At 51.5% G+C, this 18,711-nt stretch overlaps 1 protein-coding gene across 2 annotated transcripts; it reads left to right on the forward strand.

Annotated features, from left to right (window-relative positions):
- The first annotated feature begins 4,478 nt into the window (after window positions 1–4,478).
- PUF60 (poly(U) binding splicing factor 60) lies at window positions 4,479–17,998 on the forward strand. 2 transcript variants are annotated; one of them, XM_053467536.1, is made up of 10 exons: window positions 4,479–4,608; window positions 10,203–10,298; window positions 11,322–11,411; window positions 13,769–13,930; window positions 14,627–14,719; window positions 14,884–15,097; window positions 16,199–16,389; window positions 16,655–16,790; window positions 16,881–17,116; window positions 17,269–17,998. In XM_053467536.1, exons 1-10 carry the CDS (start codon window positions 4,588–4,590, stop codon window positions 17,566–17,568), a joined length of 1,539 nt encoding a protein of 512 aa, XP_053323511.1. In that variant the 5' UTR covers window positions 4,479–4,587; the 3' UTR covers window positions 17,569–17,998. The 2 variants fall into 2 exon arrangements, with proteins under 2 accessions (XP_053323511.1, XP_053323512.1); XM_053467537.1 differs by lacking the exons at window positions 4,479–4,608; window positions 10,203–10,298; window positions 11,322–11,411 and adding an exon at window positions 13,236–13,651.
- The last annotated feature ends 713 nt before the right edge of the window (window positions 17,999–18,711 follow it).

The following is an 18,711-nucleotide window of genomic DNA, read 5'->3' on the forward strand; positions in this document are numbered from 1 at the left end:
GTTCCTTCCATCTCAGCCTCTGACTCTCTAGTGTTAGATTTCGGGCTCTTGTTACAAAAGTTATGGTGGATAAAGGTGATGGAGATCCCTTCCACCAAAATTAAGGGGTAGTAGAAGTATTATTATTATTAAACACTCATCTACAGACACCAGACTAATACTACTAATAATACTTCTAATACCATTAATACTCATAATAATACTAATACCAATAATACTACTAATAATACTTCTAATACCATTAATACTCATAATAATACTAATACCAATAATACTACTAATAATACTTCTAATACCATTAATACTACTAATAATACTAATACCAATAATACTACTAATAATACTTCTAATACCATTAATACTCATAATAATACTAATACCAATAATACTACTAATAATACTTCTAATACCATTAATACTCATAATAATACTAATACCAATAATACTACTAATAATACTGATAATAGAAGCATTAGTAAACACTCATCTACAGACACCATACTAATACTAATAATCATACTTCTAATACCATTAATACTAATAATACTACTAATACCAATAACATTACTTCCTATAATACTGATAATAGAAGCATTATTAAACACTCATCTACAGACACCAGTACTAATACTAATAATACTACTAATACCAATAATATTACTACTAATAGTACTTCTAATACCATTAATACTAATAACAATACTAATACCAATAATATTACTAATAATAATACTGATAATATAAGCATTATTAAACACTCATCACAGACACCAGTACTAATACTAATAATACTACTAATACCAATAATATTACTACTAATAATAATACTGATACTAATAATACTGATAATAGAAGCATTATTAAACACTCATCACAGACACCAGTACTAATACTAATAATACTACTAATACCAATAATATTACTACTAATAATAATACTGATACTAATAATACTGATAATAGAAGCATTATTAAACACTCATCACAGACACCAGACAATTACTAATAATAATACTAATACCAATAATATTACTACTAATAAAACTTCTAATACCAATAATATTACTACTAATACTACTTCTAATACCATTAATACTAATAATACTAATACCAATAATAATACTGCTACTAATAATAATACTTTTAATACTATTAATACTAATAATACTAATACTGATACTAATAATACTTCTAATACCAATAATATTACTACTACTAATAATACTGATACTAATAATACTTCTGATACCATTAATACTAATAATAATATTACTACTACTGATAATACTGATAATAGAAGTATTATTAAACACTTGTCTACAGACACCAATTACTAATACTAATAATAATACTTATACTACTAATAATACTGATACTAATACTAATAATACGTCTAATACCAATAATATTACTACTACTGATAATAGAAGTATTATTAAACACTCACCTACAAGTACTAATACTAATACCATTAATACTAATAACAATACTAATACCAATAATACTACTAATAATATTGATAATAGAAGCATTATTAAACACTCATCTACAGACACCAGACAAGTACTAATACTACTAATACAAATAATATTACTACTAATAATACTAATACTTCTAACACTAATAATACTACTAATAATACTGATAATAGAAGTATTACTAATCACTCATCTACAGACACCAGGAGTCTTGTTTTTCCCCTCAGAAATCTCATGGTGCTGCCACAACCACAAGGGATTCTGGGTATTAACAAAAATCACCTTTTGCCTCTATCTCCGCTTTATCCCCGGATCCCTGGAAAGTAATCGCCCGCCGTACAGGACAGACTTCACAGAAAACCCGGGAAGAGGCGAGCAGCCGGATCACCGCTGATTGGTAATTCATCGATTGACCTTATTTGCATGGCCTACCCAGAATCCCTTGTGGTTGTGGCAGCGCCATGAGATTTCTGAGGTAAAAACAAGACTCCTGGTGTCTGTAGATGAGTGATTAGTAATACTTCTATTATCAGTATTATTAGTATTCGTATCAGTATTATTAGTATTAGTAATATTATTGGTATTAGAAGTATAATTATTAGTATTAATGGTATCAGAAGTATTATTAGTAGTAGTTATATTATTGGTATTAGCATCAGTATTAGTAGTATAAGTATTATTGGTATTAGTATTATTAGTAGTAATATTATTGTTATTAGAACTATTATTAGTATCAGTGTTATTAGTAGTATAAGTATTATTGGTATTAGTAGTATTATTGCTATGAGTATTATTATTAGTATTAGTACTTGTCTGGTGTCTGTAGATGAGCTTCTGTTATCAGTATTAGTAGTAGTAATATTATTGGTATTAGTATTATTGGTATTAGAAGTATTATTAGTATTAGTATTATTAGTAGTATAAATATTATTGGTATTAGTATTATTATTAGTATTAATGGTATTAGAAGTATTATTATTAGTATTAGTACTTGTCTGCTGTCTGTAGATGAGTGTTTAATAATACTTCTATTATCAGTATTATTAGTAGTAGTAATATTATTAGAACTATTATTAGTATCAGTATTATTAGTACTATAAGTATTAATGGTATTAGAAGTATTAGTAGTATCAGTATTATTAGTAGTATTAATGGTATTAGAAGTATTATTAGTAGTATTAGTATTAATGGTATTAGAAGTATTATTAGTAGTATTAGTATTAATGGTATTAGAAGTATTATTAGTAGTATTAGTATGGTGTCTGTAGATGAGTGTTTAATAATAATAATACTTCTACTACCCCTTAAATTTAGTGGTCTCTTGTAACTTTTTCTCCTCCTTTGAAATAAATTTCCCTCCTGTCCTTTATTAACCCCCCTCCTCTCCCCTCCCCCTCTCTCCTCTCCCCTCCCCCTCTCCCTCTCTCCTCATGCCGGAATTCCTGGAAATATTGACCTCCCTCAGTTGCCTTCTCTGATCTCTGTGGAATCTCAAATGTCCTTCTGGGGATGGGCTCTCCAGCACTGTACGCACTACTCTAGATGAGGTCTGAGCAGAGATCTGCTCTGAATCTCGGACTTGCCCTGAGCTGCATCCCCCCCCCTCCTCCCCTGGGTAAATATTTCCGTGGGGGGGGGGGGCTGATATAATAATAACAGAAAGCAGCGGGGTGGCCGACCCTTCCATCGCTCTATAAATATTAACCGCCAAGCAGTGCATGCTGGGAAACGCACCCGCCGACCAATCACAGGTGAGGCGTCGCCAACAATATTACACGCATCTGCCGTTAACCCCTTAAGGACCGGGCTGTGTTTTACCTTTTGTACCCTTCGGGACCGAGGCTGTTTTAACCCTTTTGCGGCACTCGGGTTCAGCTGTAATTTTCTCCTCACTCATTTACTGAACCCACACAAGTTATTTGTTGTTTTTTTCAGGACAAGATGGGCTTTTTTTGATCATATTTTCTAATTTCCCGTTAAAAAAAAAAATATATGAAAAAAAGACACATTTTCTGACTTTTACAAGAAAAATCTTTTACTCCAAAAAATCCAATGAAAAAAAAAGGCTGAATAGATTCTACTATTTGTCTTGAGTTTAGAGTTTTAATGTTTTTTGCTTTTTTCTGCAAGTTATTGGGTAATAATAACAAGTAGCGTTTTGCTATTTAAACCCCCCCATCCGGTCATTCTGCCCCATGTGCTATTTAAGGTATCTTTGAAGTCGTCCAATGCGATTTACCCCATCAAACCCCAGGGTATTTTAAATGCTGGCATTTTAACCCTTTCCATGCACTAATTCTACCACCTGCCTTTGTCAAACTTCGTGGTAGTAACTTTGACATCTGGTCATTCTGCCCCCAGGTCCTAATAGGGCCATCTTTGAAGCCGGCTAATTCAATTCTTTTTTTTCATAGCAGCATATTCCATTGGTTGCTATGGTTACTGCTGTTAATGGAAACAAATGGCCTTTTAAAGAATAGGTTTTGTTGGGTCGAGCACGTGAAGAAAAATGGTCACTTAATGACCTATGATGTGCCAGACATCAGACGTCTTAGATTCAGGAGCCGTATGTCTATCCCATACATGTTTAATCCCCTCACTGTATTACCCCCTACCACTTCTGCTGGGAGGCTGGCCCTGAATAATGTATGCAAGGGATAGACATAAGAATAGATCGGTGGAACAGCCTCCCAGCAGAAGTGGTAGAGGGTAATACAGTGAGGGTATTAAACATGCATGGGATAGACATACGGCTCCTGAATCTAAGACGAGACCAACGACTAAGGTTTGAGTCGTTACAGCAGGAGAAACGGGCGACTAGACGGGGGCCGGATGGCCAGTAACACGAACGCTCGTTCAAGCATCCCGGAAAAGGAGGCTATACCCAGGAGCTTACAATCTAATGGGAGAGGCAGCTGTACGAAACCCCACGTTATACCGAGGTCCGGCTCAATGCATAGTATAGCGCCGCCTCTCACGTCATCACAGTGCGACTCTCTACTCCCGCGAGAGTTTTCTTTCAGCGTGTGAGTCTCGCGAGATTTCTGCTGTGTTCCCGCAGGTTCTGCTCCGAATTCTCGTGTGCTTTTGCTCAGATCCCGGGTCGGAGGATGGCGGCTGCGATCATGTTGGTGAGCGGTGCCCGGGAAATGCATGGGGGGCGCTTTGTGTGTGTGTTCTGGGGCTTTGTCCTTTCCTCCGGGCCCAGGGTGGTAGGCTGGGGGTATTACTCTCTCCTCCGGGCCCAGGGTGGTAGGCTGGGGGTATTACTCTCTCCTCCGGGCCCAGGGTGGCAGGCTGGGGGTATTAATCTCTCCTCCGGGCCCAGGGTGGCAGGCTGGGGGTATTACTCTCTCCTCCGGGCCCAGGGTGGCAGGCTGGGGGTATTACTCTCTCCTCCGGGCCCAGGGTGGCAGGCTGGGGGTATTACTCTCTCCTCCGGGCCCAGGGTGGTAGGCTGGGGGTATTACTCTCTCCTCCGGGCCCAGGGTGGCAGGCTGGGGGTATTACTCTCTCCTCCGGGCCCAGGGTGGTAGGCTGGGGGTATTAATCTCTCCTCCGGGCCCAGGGTGGCAGGCTAGGGGTATTACTCTCTCCTCCGGGCCCAGGGTGGTAGGCTGGGGGTATTACTCTCTCCTCCGGGCCCAGGGTGGCAGGCTGGGGGTATTACTCTCTCCTCCGGGCCCAGGGTGGCAGGCTGGGGGTATTACTCTTTCTTCCGGGCCCAGGGTGGTAGGCAGGGGGTATTAATCTCTCCTCCGGGCCCAGGGTGGCAGGCTGGGGGTATTACTCTCTCCTCCGGGCCCAGGGTGGCAGGCTGGGGGTAGTACTCTCTCCTCCGGGCCCAGGGTGGCAGGCTGGGGGTATTACTCTCTCCTCCGGGCCCAGGGTTCTTTGCTGCTTTTCAGTATCTTGCAGGCCGTTACTCAGGGCATCTATGGGAGGCCTGGGGGAGGGGGGTTGTAGGGAGGGTGCTGGGCAGGTTATAGGCCTTTATATACGTTCCTTTATATAGCACCGGCAGATGCCGTAGCGCTGTACAGCGGGTAAACGTTCCTTTATATAGCACCGGCAGATGCCGTAGCGCTGTACAGCGGGTAAACGTTCCTTTATATAGCGCCGGCAGATGCCGTAGCGCCGTACAGCGGGTAAACGTTCCTTTATATAGCGCCGGCAGATGCCGTAGCGCTGTACAGCGGGTAAACGTTCCTTTATATAGCACCGGCAGATGCCGTAGCGCTGTGCAGCGGGTAAACGTTCCTTTATATAGCACCGGCAGATGCCGTAGCGCCGTACAGTGGGTAAACGTTCCTTTATATAGCGCCGGCAGATGCCGTAGCGCCGTACAGCGGGTAAACGTTCCTTTATATAGCGCCGGCAGATGCCGTAGCGCTGTACAGTGGGTAAACGTTCCTTTATATAGCGCCGGCAGATGCCGTAGCGCTGTACAGTGGGTAAACGTTCCTTTATATAGCGCCGGCAGATGCCGTAGCGCTGTACAGTGGGTAAACGTTCCTTTATATAGCACCGGCAGATGCCGTAGCGCTGTACAGTGGGTAAACGTTCCTTTATATAGCACCGGCAGATGCCGTAGCGCTGTACAGCGGGTAAACGTTCCTTTATATAGCACCGGCAGATGCCGTAGCGCTGTACAGCGGGTAAACGTTCCTTTATATAGCGCCGGCAGATGCCGTAGCGCCGTACAGCGGGTAAACGTTCCTTTATATAGCGCCGGCAGATGCCGTAGCGCTGTACAGCGGGTAAACGTTCCTTTATATAGCACCGGCAGATGCCGTAGCGCTGTGCAGCGGGTAAACGTTCCTTTATATAGCACCGGCAGATGCCGTAGCGCCGTACAGTGGGTAAACGTTCCTTTATATAGCGCCGGCAGATGCCGTAGCGCCGTACAGCGGGTAAACGTTCCTTTATATAGCGCCGGCAGATGCCGTAGCGCTGTACAGTGGGTAAACGTTCCTTTATATAGCGCCGGCAGATGCCGTAGCGCTGTACAGTGGGTAAACGTTCCTTTATATAGCGCCGGCAGATGCCGTAGCGCTGTACAGTGGGTAAACGTTCCTTTATATAGCACCGGCAGATGCCGTAGCGCTGTACAGTGGGTAAACGTTCCTTTATATAGCGCCGGCAGATGCCGTAGCGCTGTACAGTGGGTAAACGTTCCTTTATATAGCGCCGGCAGATGCCGTAGCGCTGTACAGCGGGTAAACGTTCCTTTATATAGCGCCGGCAGATGCCGTAGCGCTGTGCAGCGGGTAAACGTTCCTTTATATAGCACCGGCAGATGCCGTAGCGCTGTGCAGCGGGTAAACGTTCCTTTATATAGCACCGGCAGATGCCGTAGCGCCGTACAGTGGGTAAACGTTCCTTTATATAGCGCCGGCAGATGCCGTAGCGCCGTACAGCGGGTAAACGTTCCTTTATATAGCGCCGGCAGATGCCGTAGCGCTGTACAGCGGGTAAACGTTCCTTTATATAGCACCGGCAGATGCCGTAGCGCTGTACAGCGGGTAAACGTTCCTTTATATAGCACCGGCAGATGCCGTAGCGCTGTACAGCGGGTAAACGTTCCTTTATATAGCGCCGGCAGATGCCGTAGCGCTGTACAGTGGGTAAACGTTCCTTTATATAGCGCCGGCAGATGCCGTAGCGCTGTACAGCGGGTAAACGTTCCTTTATATAGCACCGGCAGATGCCGTAGCGCTGTACAGCGGGTAAACGTTCCTTTATATAGCGCCGGCAGATGCCGTAGCGCCGTACAGCGGGTAAACGTTCCTTTATATAGCGCCGGCAGATGCCGTAGCGCTGTGCAGCGGGTAAACGTTCCTTTATATAGCACCGGCAGATGCCGTAGCGCTGTACAGTGGGTAAACGTTCCTTTATATAGCACCGGCAGATGCCGTAGCGCTGTACAGCGGGTAAACGTTCCTTTATATAGCACCGGCAGATGCCGTAGCGCTGTACAGCGGGTAAACGTTCCTTTATATAGCACCGGCAGATGCCGTAGCGCCGTACAGCGGGTAAACGTTCCTTTATATAGCACCGGCAGATGCCGTAGCGCCGTACAGCGGGTAAACGTTCCTTTATATAGCACCGGCAGATGCCGTAGCGCTGTACAGCGGGTAAACGTTCCTTTATATAGCGCCGGCAGATGCCGTAGCGCTGTACAGCGGGTAAACGTTCCTTTATATATCGCCGGCAGATGCCGTAGCGCCGTACAGCGGGTAAACGTTCCTTTATATAGCGCCGGCAGATGCCGTAGCGCTGTACAGTGGGTAAACGTTCCTTTATATAGCGCCGGCAGATGCCGTAGCGCCGTACAGCGGGTAAACGTTCCTTTATATAGCACCGGCAGATGCCGTAGCGCTGTACAGCGGGTAAACGTTCCTTTATATAGCACCGGCAGATGCCGTAGCGCCGTACAGCGGGTAAACGTTCCTTTATATAGCACCGGCAGATGCCGTAGCGCTGTACAGTGGGTAAACGTTCCTTTATATAGCACCGGCAGATGCCGTAGCGCTGTGCAGCGGGTAAACGTTCCTTTATATAGCACCGGCAGATGCCGTAGCGCCGTACAGCGGGTAAACGTTCCTTTATATAGCACCGGCAGATGCCGTAGCGCCGTACAGGGGGTAAACGTTCCTTTATATAGCGCCGGCAGATGCCGTAGCGCCGTACAGCGGGTAAACGTTCCTTTATATAGCACCGGCAGATGCCGTAGCGCTGTACAGCGGGTAAACGTTCCTTTATATAGCGCCGGCAGATGCCGTAGCGCTGTACAGCGGGTAAACGTTCCTTTATATAGCGCCGGCAGATGCCGTAGCGCCGTACAGCGGGTAAACGTTCCTTTATATAGCACCGGCAGATGCCGCCGCTCCCAGGAGCTTACAATCTTTTAGGAGGTTGAGGGAGGATGAGACAGAAGGAGAGGGGCTGCGTGGCTGAGGATGATGTGATGGGGAGAAGGTCTGTGTTGGCTGAGGGTGTTAGGAGGGTAGATTGTAGGGTGGGGGGTAACAGATGGGGGGGCGCGGGGCTGTTGAGGGCTCTGTATGCGGAGAATCATTGAGCAGCCTGTGGAACTGGTTTCCATAGCGATTGCACTCAGTTTTACACATAAAAGCATTTCCTGAATGTGATGTTTAACCCCTTCTGGGTATCGTCACGCCGAGCGTCCGCTGATCCATGCTCTGTTCCCATAACTGGTGCGGAGACCTCCGAGGCTTTCGCATCTGGTGCCGGCCTCATAACACAAATGTCTGAAACAGGATAAGAGCGCAAAGCCCCGGAGCCCACAGCAGGAGACGGCTGCGCGGCGCCCGGGGAGCGTTATGTTGCCGTGACACTAGCGTGTGGGTAACATCGTGCAGGGCCGGCTCGCTGATGTTTATACCGCACAACGACATCCGGGACAATCTCCTGGTCGTTGTGTGGGGTAGTGCATGCAGGGCGCTACCAACCTGCTGGGATGTCTCTTTTTTTCTGCTCTGTGAAATAGGCGTGTGATCCTCTTCACGGTATTCCTGGCTGTTGTGAAGCCCCGCGGCCCCCCCCCCGGTGTTAATATCTCCTGTCGGCTCTTTTTCTCGCTTTAACCCTTGATTTGCTCCTTGTTGGGCGATGGAGGGTTAACTGTTTGCGGGCTGTACTGCAGCGCGGCCGGATAAATCCTCTGATTGTCTGCGCTGTTTGTTTTATCGTCACGAGGAAGTGCAGCCTTCTGCCAACGCGTTCCGGAGCCTCCCGAGTCCTGCGAGATTCCAGCAAAACAACAAAATAAAGTAAATACGCGGACTCAGCCGGAGCCTCGGCGCCCCCTGGAGGCCGGCGGGGAGATTGCGGGAGACCCCTGGGGACTGCAGGGCTTTCTGGGATCTGTCGCCATAGCAGTAGAGAAAATGAGGGGGTTTAAATTCAAAGACGTGTGTCTGGGGCAGGCGGCGGCGGGGCTTCCAGGGCAGGCGGCGGCGGGGCTTCCGGGGCATTATCCGCTCGGCGGGGCTTCCGGGGCATTATCCGCTCGGCGGGGCAGGCGGCGGCGGAGCTTCCGGGGCATTATCCGCTCGGCGGGGCAGGCGGCGGCGGAGCTTCCGGGGCATTATCCGCTCGGCGGGGCTTCCGGGGCATTATCCGCTCGGCGGGGCTTCCTGGGCATTATCCGCTCGGCGGGGCTTCCGGGGCATTATCCGCTCGGCGGGGCTTCCGGGGCATTATCCGCTCGGCGGGGCAGGCGGCGGGGCTTCCTGGGCATTATCCGCTCAGCGGGGCAGGCGGCGGGGCTTCCTGGGCATTATCCGCTCGGCGGGGCTTCCTGGGCATTATCCGCTCGGCGGGGCTTCCGGGGCATTATCCGCTCGGCGGGGCAGGCGGCGGGGCTTCCTGGGCATTATCCGCTCTGCGGGGCTTCCGGGGCATTATCCGCTCGGCGGGGCTTCCTGGGCATTATCCGCTCGGCGGGCCAGGCGGTGGCGGGGCTTCCTGGGCATTATCCGCTCGGCGGGGCTTTCTGGGCATTATCCGCTCGGCGGGGCAGGCGGCGGCGGGGCTTCCGGGGCATTATCCGCTCGGCGGGGCTTCCTGGGCATTATCCGCTCGGCGGGGCTTCCTGGGCATTATCCGCTCGGCGGGGCTTTCTGGGCATTATCCGCTCGGCGGTTTGTTTTGTCGGGAAGGGAAGCCGCTTCTAATATCTTTTTGTTTGCTTTTTCAGGGTGTTGACTCCATCAAGCTTGAAAATGGGCAGAGCACGTCGTCCAAGCTGGGGCTCCCCCCTCTCACCCCGGAGCAGCAGGAAGCCCTCCAGAAGGTGCGATTTCCCACGCCGCGCTCCCCGCCCCCCGTTCGTTGCGTGTGCGCGTGGTTCTGCGTGTTTTTACACATGTTCTCCGGGGATGTGCCTAGCGTGATAGATGCGAGGCGTTTGCGTTGCTCTGGGACCCGTTAAAGCAGAACGCGGATGCGTCGGTGTATACTGGGATTGGGCTCGATGCTCCCCCCGGCTCCTGCCGTCTGTTTGGGTCTCTGGAGAGGATCGTTGTGTGCGCTGCAGCTTCCTTCGTGCCGCTATCCTCCCCGCAGGGTGTCGGGGATCTGCCCCTGGGGGGGGGGCGTCCGGCAGCCTCTGTCCCGGAGCACCTTCTGCTCGGTTACTCCCGTCCCTTTTTGTGAGTTTGATGTTTGCAGGGGGCTGTGATGCCCACCGTTCCCCTTAGACTTAGCTGAGGCGCTTCGGAGTAACTGATCCATGCAGCGCTGAGATTGTCCTGTTTTGGGGGGGGTTCAGTCCTGGACCCCCATAACATGATTTCTTGTGGGAAGCGGCTCCCGGTGTGTGGGGCCCCCGTCGGCGCTCGTTGTTAACGTCACTGTACGCGTCCTGTAAAGCCCTGGCTTCCCGGTGGGGTTTGGCCGGCTAGTACGAGGCGCCGGAGCCACGGCCGGGGGAGGTCTGACTCCAAGCGCCAGAACCTCGTGGGTTTCTCCCGCTTATCTCTTATAGAGCTCCTCCCGCTGCTGGACCTGCGCGGCCCGACCCGTTCCGTGCGGAGGTAAGGCGAGCGGGACCCGGTAACGCGGTGCCCACCGTTCCTCGCTCAGTGTGGCTTCTGGCTGCTGTCATGGAAGGAGCAGCGCCGGGACCCCCGCTCTGTCACGGCTGCCGGGACCCCCGCTCTGTCACGGCTGCCGGGACCCCCGCTCTGTCACGGCTGCCGGGACCCCCGCTCTGTCACGGCTGCCGGGACCCCCGCTCTGTCACGGCTGCCGGGACCCCCGCTCTGTCACGGCTGCCGGGACCCCCGCTTAACGTCACGTGGCTTTTCTTTTACAGGCCAAGAAATATGCCATGGAGCAAAGCATCAAGAGCGTGCTGGTCAAACAGACGATTGCCCATCAACACCAACAGCTCACCAACCTTCAGGTAAGAGCCCCCGCCAGCCCCTCGTACCACCTCTCGGGGGCAAAAAGAGCGGGTCTACCCCGAGCGGGGGCCGCGCTCGCCGCATCATTACAGGGGATATGAATCAGTGTTGCGTTTAGCCTTAGCCATTTGTTAAAATGTATGCTTGTTTCTTTTTTTTTTCTTCCTGTGATTTTTTTAAATGTTTTTGTGATGATTTAGCTTCCCCCCCCCCGTGATCAGTAAGCCCGGCGTGGCGGCAGTGAGTTAGCTTCCCGCTGTCAGCGCCTCCCGGCCCCCGCCACGTTCGTGGGCGCCAGTCCCACCGGCCGCCCTTTAAACTAGACGCACGCGGCGCCGCAGTAACTCTTCCGAGTGGCGCGCGTGACCCCCTAAGTAACGATGCCCCCCCTGTTTTGAGGTTCTCTGTCCCCCCCATCCGCATCACCTAGAACTGAGACCCCGTGTTGAGTGACTAGAAAGGCCGCGTTTTCTGAGCTCCAACAGACTGAACTCTGTCTTTACTGTCTTTCAGATGGCAGCAGTGACAATGAGCTTTGGAGACCCTCTCTCACCTTTACAATCGGTCAATAGAAATATTCACTTCTTCTGGGGCACTTATTCTCTTGGGGGTGGAAGGGGGGGTGGTGGAGGACGACGTGACGCCACTTTTTTTTTTTCCCTGTTCTTGTTTTCCCCAGGCCTGCAGCGGAAGGGGGGAGCCGATGGTCCGCACAAGCCCGTTAGCGGCGGGGCAGTCACCGTGTAGCCTGGCACTCGATCGCGGCCCCTCCGTAGCCGGCGCTTTAAACCCGTGCCGGAGGGGGCGCGCGCCATCGAGCATGCGCATAAATAGGGTGTCATCCTTCAGACTCGCATAACTGCTTTCTTGAACTACAGGTTGTAGGGGTTGCCCGGAAAGAACCATGTGTGCCCCGTACGATGGATGTTTTATTTTTTCATGTGTCGTTTGATGGGTGCTTTCTGCCATTAGCCTGTCTGTGTGGAGCCGGGGCCCCGGTGGGCCTCGGCTCAGTATGTAGGAAACGGGTAGCCGCCATCGCACGCTCCGTTCTGTACCGCGGGATCCATGCGCTGGCGTAGGTTACGTTTCAGCCAAACAAGCGGCTGTATGGGGCACAGAAAGCATGGGGGCTATGGGTGCGAGGGGGTATAGATGTAATAGATGCCCTGTCTCTCCCCTTTATCTCTCCCCAGCTACATTTTGCTTTCCTCCCCGTTAAGCTCTCTGCTCCAGCACACGAGTTACGGTATACAGAGGCCGGGGCATTCAAGTCGCATCCCAGTCCTGCCCCGCTGCAGCCATTATATATTCTTAATTCTAGCCCTGAACGTCCCCCCCCCCCTCGTAATTTTTTTTACGGCTCTTTCTACTTAAACTGGATTTAAGCCCCCAGTATGCACCGGGCCAGCAGCCGTGTGACCATAATATGTCCTGTGATCCCATTACTCAGCTCTGTACACCGCTACACAGTATGATGGCGCTATATTAATACTTGCCCATCCGAGCCCTGTGATATGATCCCTCTGTACTGCGCTGCAGAGTATGATGGCGCTATATGAATCAATAAGTAATGTTTGCCCGTCATGTGATCCCGTTGTACAGCGCTGCAGCGTATGATGGCGCTATATAAACCATTAAATAAAGCCCGCCCGCCACGGCCGCAGTTGTTGCCGGGTTATGGGGGTTTCTCTTACAGTCGCTGTCGGGTGTCGCTCAGAAGCCCCCCTTAACTCTGGGCCGTTTCCGCTTAACGCCTGAAATACACTTTTTATGTTTAAAACGGAGGCAAAGCGGTTATAAAAGGGCCGGCTGAGTCAGCAGGACAGGGGGGGAATCACTCTTCACATCCACGGCCAGCGGTGCGGCTCTGTGCCGGGCTCCGCATCGAGTTAATCTCCCCCCGGGCCCGTAGGGACGTAGCACTGGGTGTGGGGGTCTTACGGCGCGTCAGGCGGTCCCGTGTGCAGTTTCACGCACGTTGCATGTCTGCGTGCATTGTTTCATTGTCACATGTCTGTGTTTGCTCGCTTAGATTGTCATATCTAGGCCTGTAATAGTTTCTGTCCTGTGCCCTTGACGAGACCCTGAGAGAGCAGGTAATGGATCCAGGTTGTGTTTATTGTCCGTGTCGCCCCCATGATGTGTCCCTAACCGGCTTCCTCCTCCTGCAGGTCGGGAGGGCCACGAGGCGGCCATGCGCTGCCCACAGCTGGCAGCGACTGAAGTTGGGGAGGTGGTGAGACCCAAGGGCGCCGGTGTCCCGTAGGATGGGGCGGTGGGGTGTGAGGCGTTGGACGTGTTTTGGCGCTCGGTCTGCCCTCCGTGTCTAACGCCCGCGGTCTCTCTGTTGCAGATGGCGGCTCAGAGGCAGCGAGCGCTCGCCATCATGTGCCGAGTCTACGTCGGCTCCATCTACTACGAGCTGGGAGAAGACACGATACGCCAGGCCTTCGCCCCGTTTGGACCCATCAAGAGCATCGACATGTCCTGGGACTCGGTCACCATGAAACACAAGGTCAGTTCGCCCCTCGTCAGACGCCATGTGAGCTCGCAGATATTACACCCCGTGGAGGCAGACGCGTGCACGAGAGCGACCTGCAGCCCCTTTCCCGGACCACGGGCCAGGCAACATGCGCAGCGTCGGTCTCCCGGGAGGCTGTGCTTGCCAGGGGTTACTGAGTGGATTCCTCAGCCGGGGTCGTGGTTATAACATGCTGCAGCTCGTAGAGTTAGTATATAGTATATAGCATATAGTATATAGCATAGACGGACTCGTGGACTTCATCCTATTTTATATATCGGATCCGATGATCGTCTCTCCCGGCAGCAGCTTGGTATTTGGGGAGTAACAACCAATGGGAAGATCCAGAAGCCACTGGAGCTCTCCCAGTGCCGAGCGGTGATTGGCTGACAAGGGAAGGGAGTAATAAATACGAGAGAGAGAGACCTCGATGGCATGTGGAAGGATTAATTCAAAATAGAAATATCAGCATAAAGCGAGAAAGAGACTTATGTGGCTTGTGCAGCTGCTGCCAGCTAGGTTTACTGAGTGTATAAATCGTGCCGGTGGTGGGGATTATGGCTGTAGGGTGGGTTGGGTGCGACGCGCATGCTCGGCTTTCTGGGTTCGGAGTTTATTGCTGCAGCTTCCACTCCTGTGTCCGGGTCCCGCCTCGCGTGGAACGTGTAATGAGACGCGCTTTCTCCCCAGGGCTTTGCGTTTGTGGAGTACGAGGTACCGGAAGCGGCTCAGCTGGCTCTGGAACAGATGAACTCGGTCATGTTGGGCGGCAGGAACATAAAGGTGAGCGCGTCGGCCTCTCGCGGCTGTCGCGGGGGTCGTTGCCGTTAATGTTCTGCTGTTTGTGCTGCCTGACGCGTGGGGGGACGGGCTGCGAGCCGCGGGGCCCTAATCACGCTCTGCGAGCCGTGGGGCCCTAATCACGCTCTGCTGCCTTTTCCCTCCAGGTGGGCCGCCCCAGTAACATTGGACAGGCCCAGCCCATTATAGACCAGCTGGCGGAGGAAGCCCGCTCCTTCAACCGGATCTACGTGGCCTCCGTGCACCAGGACCTGTCGGACGACGACATAAAGAGCGTGTTCGAAGCCTTTGGAAAGATCAAGTCGTGCATGCTGGCCCGGGACCCCACCACGGGCAAACACAAGGGCTACGGCTTCATAGGTAAGAGACACCAACCCCCCGGCGCTCCCCCCCCCGTCACTCCCGGTACGCGTATTAATGTGTCTGAAAATATAATAGGATCCTCGTCTAAGTGACGATAACACAAATTATTGAATACATCATTCATACATACTCTGTGTGGGGTGGAAAAAGTATGTGAACCTCTAGCCTAATGACTTCAACAAAAGCTAATTGGAGTCAGGAGTTATGAAGCCTGGAGTCCGATCCATGAAACTAAGTTACTAAAGAAGCATCTGCTGCTCTGAGCCGGGCCTCACCGAAAAGAAACCTCAGAAGGCCTGCGATGGCAGCGCTGGAAAGGGTTACAAAGCGGTCTCACGGAATTCACGTATTCCTCAGTCTGCAGTCAGACACATTATTAGAAACGGAGTGGATTTTGTACTGAGGCTCCTCTCCCTAGAAGCGGGCGCCCAGCCAAGGTGACTCCAAGGGCACGACGCAGAACACTCAACGGGGTAAAAGAAGCCGCGAGTAACCGGTTCATGAGTCTAACGCACGCAAACCCACGGCAGGAGACCGCGCAGGAAGCCCGACGTCTTCTAAAGAGCTCCTCGACGCTCCACAGTGCTGCCGGGAGAAGGCCGGGCGGCCAGGCCGAGGTTACATTGTTTGGGAGGAAGCTGCAGCGCGACGCAGGGTGTAAAAACCGCAGGACGCATCATCCCAGCAGTGGGGTGCAGTGGGCCGGCGTGATTCGGGGTCCGGGTGCCGTCCGCCATCTGGAGCTCAGCAGAGGTTGGGGGATGCGGCAGGAAGACGGCGACCCGAGACATCTGCTCACACGGCGGAGGTTACGCGGTTCTGTAGGGTCTGAAATCCTTGTGCAGATCGCATCTGTGGCCACCGTTCACGGTTCAGTGACAACCCCCCCAATCCCCCCCCCCGCGCTGTGAATGTTATCCGGGTTATCGCACGTTAATGTTATATAGATGGAGATCGGACCGTGTTTTGAGATGCGGGTAATTCTAAAGGGTTAACATTTTCTTGCCTCTGTATAAACTGTAACTCCTTGCATGCTGGCGCCTATGAGAACGGGGTTAATGCAGGAAATGCACTGATTTAACCCCTTCCTGTCCGCAGAGTATGAGAAGGCGCAGTCCTCGCAGGATGCCGTCTCGTCCATGAACCTGTTCGACCTCGGCGGTCAGTACCTCCGAGTGGGTAAGGCCGTCACCCCCCCAATGCCCCTGCTCACACCTGCCACTCCCGGAGGGCTGCCCCCCGCTGCTGCCGTGGCCGCGGCCGCCGCGACTGCAAAGATTACCGCACAGGTACGTGTTTGGGATCCCAGGAGTAGTATTTGCTGGCTGGGGTGTTACTGGAGGGGAGGGGGGAGGGAAATTGTGGAACGGTGTGGATTTTACATGAACTGATCCTGTGGGCTTCTCCGGGTTTTACGTGTATCTCTCCTCCCCCCCCCCCCGGCCGTTTACACGCAGTGTCCGTGACACTCGAGCTCCCCCGCGTCGCTCTCCCACTGGGGTTACGTGAATGACGGCGGGCTCTAATGTTGGCAAATTCTCTGGTTTTCTCCAGGAGGCCGTGGCTGGAGCTGCAGTCCTTGGTACCCTCGGCAGCCCTGGTCTGGTTAGCCCTGCCCTGACCCTGGCACAACCCCTGGGCGCCTTACCGCAAGCAGTGATGGCAGCGCAGGCACCAGGTGTCATTACAGGTAAAGTGTGGCTACGCTGTCCACCCCTCGGTGGCACCCCCTGGGGCACGGGATGTGGAGGTTACACCTAATAACCCTTTCGTCCCTCAGGTGTGACTCCGGTGCGGCCTCCTATCCCAGTAGCCATCCCACAAGTCGGGCTGGTGAACCCCATCCTCTCGAGCCCCCCGGCGGTGGCCCAACTGGAGGTAAAGAAAGAGAAGGAGGAGGAAGAGGTTCTGCTCGAGTCGGAGAGGCCAGAAATGCTGAGTGAACAGGAGCACATGAGCATATCGGGCAGCAGCGCCAGGCACATGGTCATGCAGAAGCTCATGCGCAAGCAGGAGGTGAGCAGCAGGGGGTCGTGGGAAGAATACCTTTGCATAATTTACCCCTTTTTTGCCACCTTTTTTCTTCCTTGTTGCCCCCGTAGCGGGTGACACGGCTCTCTCTCTCCACTCGCTCTCCCCCCCCCCACTGACGTTCCTTTCCTTTCCAGTCCACGGTGATGGTTCTCCGCAACATGGTGGACCCCCGAGACATAGACGACGACCTGGAAGGAGAGGTAACGGAGGAATGCGGCAAATTCGGGGCCGTCAACAGAGTCATCATCTACCAGGAGAAGCAGGGCGAGGAGGAGGACGCCGAGATCATCGTCAAAATCTTTGTGGAGTTCTCCATGTCCAGCGAGACCCAGAAAGCCATCCAGGCGCTGAACGGCCGCTGGTTTGCCGGACGCAAAGTAGTCGCCGAAGTCTACGACCAAGAGAGATTCGACAACAGCGACCTGTCGGCGTGAATCCCCCCCCGGACTGTCCTCCCCTCCCCCACGTGTTCTGTGTACTGTACTTTTTATATTATTTGTGGTTTTGTCCTCGTTTGTCAGAGTAGAAACTTGTCAATAAAGTTTCTTTTCTTTTTTTTTTTTTTTTCCTCTCCCCTCTTCCTCGTTCCTCACGCATTCTGCACGTGTTCCTGGTCTGAACTCTTCATGCATCGGGGGCCGGGAAGCGGTTTAAGGGTGGGATGTATAGATCTGGGGCCCCGTGTTCCGCCCCCACAGGGGCCCTTATAATGTATTTATTGATGGAAACGCAGAGGATTTGCCCGCTTTTTGTGGTTTCTTTACCGTTTTGGCCGTGGGCGGAGTCTGCCGCGGCGGATTGGCGGGAATGAACGCGGGGATCGAGTCTCCGGCCGCCTAGTAAAAAGTGACTTTTTACATAAAATCTTCCACGTCTTCTCGTTTATTTTAATTTTCGGTGGGTTTGCCCTTCGCGGTTGGGAAGGTTAGGGTGATTGATGGTAGTGATTGTTACTGAGACGCGGTATAAGGAGAAAAACGACCGGGACGTCGCAATACCGGGGTACCCTTTATATAGAAAATACAGAAAGGGGGCGGCCCTATAGGTGAAAAATAACATAAAATCTACCACAGGTTGGTGAGTCGGTTTGGGTTGCAGTGCTATTTGGTAAAAGTAAAGTAACTCGTGTCGGTGGGATTTAGAGACCCCCAGGACAAGTAGAAGAACTCGATAATCTGCTAGTGGAGGAAATAGCTAGAATGACAGTGAAGGGGGATGTTATAATCATGGGGGGCTTTCATCTCCCTGATGTGAACCGGAAAACCAAAGCATCCGCCTGGGCCCGGAGTGCGGATATTCTACACTCCTTACTGGGATGATCTTTAAAACAAGTAGCCGGGGAACCGACTCGTAAGGAGGCCATATTGGATTTAGTGTCACAAATGGAGATTTGTTAACGGATATTTCTGTAGGTGAAAGTTTGGGATCCGGTGATCGTCAGTCTGTGTGGTTTAATATACGAGCCGTGACCGAGTCGCACCGCACAAAAATAAAAGGTTTAGATTTTACAAAAGCTGACTTTTCTAGAATGAGAATCTGTGTAGAGGAGTCATTATCAGACGGGGGCCATTTTACTG

The sequence above is a fragment of the Spea bombifrons genome, chromosome 5, assembly GCF_027358695.1.
Source record: "Spea bombifrons isolate aSpeBom1 chromosome 5, aSpeBom1.2.pri, whole genome shotgun sequence".
Lineage (NCBI taxonomy): Eukaryota > Metazoa > Chordata > Amphibia > Anura > Pelobatidae > Spea > Spea bombifrons.

Bases quoted from the DNA above. Each gene is read 5' to 3' on its own strand.
- PUF60 (XM_053467536.1), top strand. From the start codon at position 4,588: ATGGCGGCTGCGATCATGTTG. The intron at 14,720-14,883 runs GTGAGCGCGTCG...TTTTCCCTCCAG, and splicing joins TGGGCGGCAGGAACATAAAG to GTGGGCCGCCCCAGTAACAT. The intron at 17,117-17,268 runs GTGAGCAGCAGG...TTTCCTTTCCAG, and splicing joins AGCTCATGCGCAAGCAGGAG to TCCACGGTGATGGTTCTCCG.